At 37.6% G+C, this 2,860-nt stretch overlaps 1 protein-coding gene across 2 annotated transcripts in view; it reads right to left on the reverse strand.

The window, feature by feature from the left end:
* Window positions 1-179: 179 nt before the first annotated feature.
* The window catches only part of LOC107989202 (ubiquitin-associated protein 2-like), a 5,268-nt gene continuing 2,587 nt past the window's right edge, over window positions 180-2,860 (reverse strand). Inside the window, exons 2-6 of one of the 2 annotated variants that reach the window (XM_017036421.2) lie at window positions 1,625-1,764; window positions 1,436-1,513; window positions 1,035-1,145; window positions 758-920; window positions 180-630 (exon numbers count right to left, since the gene is read on the reverse strand). In XM_017036421.2, coding sequence (XP_016891910.1) covers window positions 542-630; window positions 758-920; window positions 1,035-1,145; window positions 1,436-1,513; window positions 1,625-1,717 — 534 coding nt within the window. In that variant the 5' untranslated portion in view covers window positions 1,718-1,764 and the 3' untranslated portion in view covers window positions 180-541. Of the gene's footprint in view, window positions 631-757; window positions 921-1,034; window positions 1,146-1,435; window positions 1,517-1,624; window positions 1,765-2,860 lie in introns of both variants that reach the window. The other variant, XM_025060402.1, reaches the window with a different exon arrangement.

A 2,860-nucleotide genomic window follows, 5' to 3' on the forward strand; every position in this document is an offset into this window, starting at 1 on the left:
CCTGCATAACATTCACATAAAAGTTCCTTTACTACAAATATGTGCATATTTACAGACATTTGCTCATTCCACTATGTGAAATGTCAAAACTTCAAGAAATCTTCTCCTAGATTGGACAAGTATATAGTCAATTTAAAGCAATTTACTATTTTTTACTTTTTGTGTTTATAGAAATGTCTCCAAAGGCAAAGACCTTCCAGTTGCATCATAAAGTACAACAGCCTTTGAAAATAAGAGTACTTTAAAACAACCACGTTTGATGTTGTAAGTTTTAATTTGAGAAATACACACTCGAAATTGTTGTTTTTTTGCAATCCTTAACAATGGAGGAGGTAGACTCCATTTATTTTTAATATAGTGAATACAATTGTCCCAAATCACAATGTTGACCACAGCAATCACACATTATTACCTAGCCATATCGTGATATCTTTTAATACAAAAAAAATTCATTGAAATGGGATACTAAAAAAATTGGGTACTAAAGCTTCCACGTACTGTGAAGTGGAATTAAAAAAATACTTGAAGTTTTTTGGTGCTTCTACCCACCTCTGCCACCTCTGAGCCTTCGACCTCGATCGGAACCTCTGTCCACGAGGGTCACCTCCACACCATTCTCTTCAGGACGTGCTACACACAAAAACAGACTGATTTTAGGTGTAGTCTAATCATCCATGTTACAAAGAGGCTGAAAATGAATGAGCAGGGGGAGTTAAGAACGTAATGTAACTGTTTTAAAGTTTATTCCTCCTCCTACCTTGGCGGGTGCGATTTGAGGCCTTGCCCTTACGGGTGCCAGCAGGACGGCCTCTGCTGACCTCTCGCTCTCCTTTCTTCTCCCTGTTCTCTTTGTTTTCTTTGCTCTCTGAGAGACTATCCTTTAAAAGAGCCTTCTTCTTTCCTACTGTTTCCCATGAGGTCTAAATAATAAAAAAATATGTATCATAGAGTAAGAAAAAGTTCAAGATTCCAATATATAAGTAGAAATAAATAGTCACAAATAGGAAAGTGGATTTAAATATGAAAATAATGACCATGTCAGAACTGCTCTCCAGGAGGAAATTAATGGCTTTGCTGACATCCTCATTGCAGTCATGAAGAGCTACCATGCACTCGTCCTGGTTCTTCCCGGTCACCTCCATCAACTGTAAATAACAACATACACAAAACAGTAAACAAATGTGAAATGCTACATTTAAAAATTATCTAGTCATTTTCTGGGTCTCCTTGGCATTTATGTTGATGTAACAAGGGCCGGACTGAAACAAGCTATCTTTAGGAACTGTGCATTTTGCATTTTCACTGGAGATGTATGAGAGGGGCATAGAACACTGGAGAACGAGGAAGCACAGTTTTTAGCAAGGTCAACATGAATGAAGGAATGTGGGTCACATGAGAGGCCTATTGTCTGATAAATGTCCTAGGTGTTACTCACCTGATTAACTTTGTCCTCAAAATCTGAGTCATTCTTATCATAGATCATCTGGGCAAACTGAATCTGTTCTGCACTGGCCTGCTAAGACAACAGGGAAAAGTCTAGATTAAATTTTTGTCAAAGAACCAAAGCAAGTAAACAAAACGAAAAAGAATTAAATAAAAACGTCACTGTATGACACTGTCTTACCTGTATTTGTTTCTGTGGTTGAGATAAATGAGCAGCAGTGGGCAGCACCTTTTCCCGAGGGCCCTGGGTCTTGTGCCCACACAGCAAGCTCATTATATACAGTATATAGAAAACTATGTATATACAAAATTAAAAAAAATCTGAAACAGAAACAAGAAATATCAAAGAATAAGTGAAATACACTGACAATTCCAAAACAGACAAAGAGAAATGTAACCAAGATAAATTCACTAGAATTTATCAACACAAACATAATTGCAAAATTAACTTGAAGAGTGTTGAGCTTCCCATAAAGAGAAACGAGATTAAACTAGACTGATATAACTAAATTCTGGTCTACCAAAATTGGGGAAGTGATCAATCTGATACTCAGGGTCGGTATCTGTTCGATATTGGTGAAAAATTACAGGATCAAACATCAAAGATCAAACTCATGGCATGCTGGAGGAGAAAAGAAGGTATTGCATTGATATCGGTATGGGCACACACTCCAAGGTACAGTATTGGACATGAAAATGTTCCATCGGGGTGCCCCACTTTTGTCTGGTCCACTCTGGTTGTCTGACATGGGCAAAGCAAGACTTGGTAAGAAGCACTAATGATTTCAGTGACAATACTGTGTCTGTAATGGTCTTTGCTGTATTTCCAAAACAACACTGTTGCTCCTGAGCAAATTTGTTTGTCTGTATACACCTCATTATTATGTCTTCTGAAACTTGTCAGTCACAGGATTTGTAACTGATGGATTGATTGATTATATGTATAGGCTTGACAGCTTAGCAATAATGCACAGTCATGCACACTGCCTTTGTATGTACACACAGACACAAGACACACAGCTGGTCTGGTCATGGAACAGCTTTGAAGCAAAATCTAGGTCAAGAAACAACCCAGGGTACTGTTACAAACAGGACAAAGCAGTGTGTGTAGCAGAACACATACCACTCACTCTTCACATACACTCTCTGCTGGATAGTATAGAAAAACAAGGATTTTACATATGCACAAACACAGTCAATACTATATAATGTAGCCAGTTTACTATGGTGCAATTACTGAGAGCACATGAAAACAATTGAGGTTTTGGGGCATATTTGGAATTTTGACTATGGGGCTGGATGACAGTACAGTTGGGTGAAAAATGAAGGGAAAAACACACATGACTACAACTTTGTTTCTTCCTCTGTGACAGTAAAGCAGCACTCTAATAACTAATTATATATATATATATATATA

The sequence above is a fragment of the Cynoglossus semilaevis genome, chromosome 11, assembly GCF_000523025.1.
Source record: "Cynoglossus semilaevis isolate Cse_v1.0 chromosome 11, Cse_v1.0, whole genome shotgun sequence".
NCBI classification, from domain to species: domain Eukaryota; kingdom Metazoa; phylum Chordata; class Actinopteri; order Pleuronectiformes; family Cynoglossidae; genus Cynoglossus; species Cynoglossus semilaevis.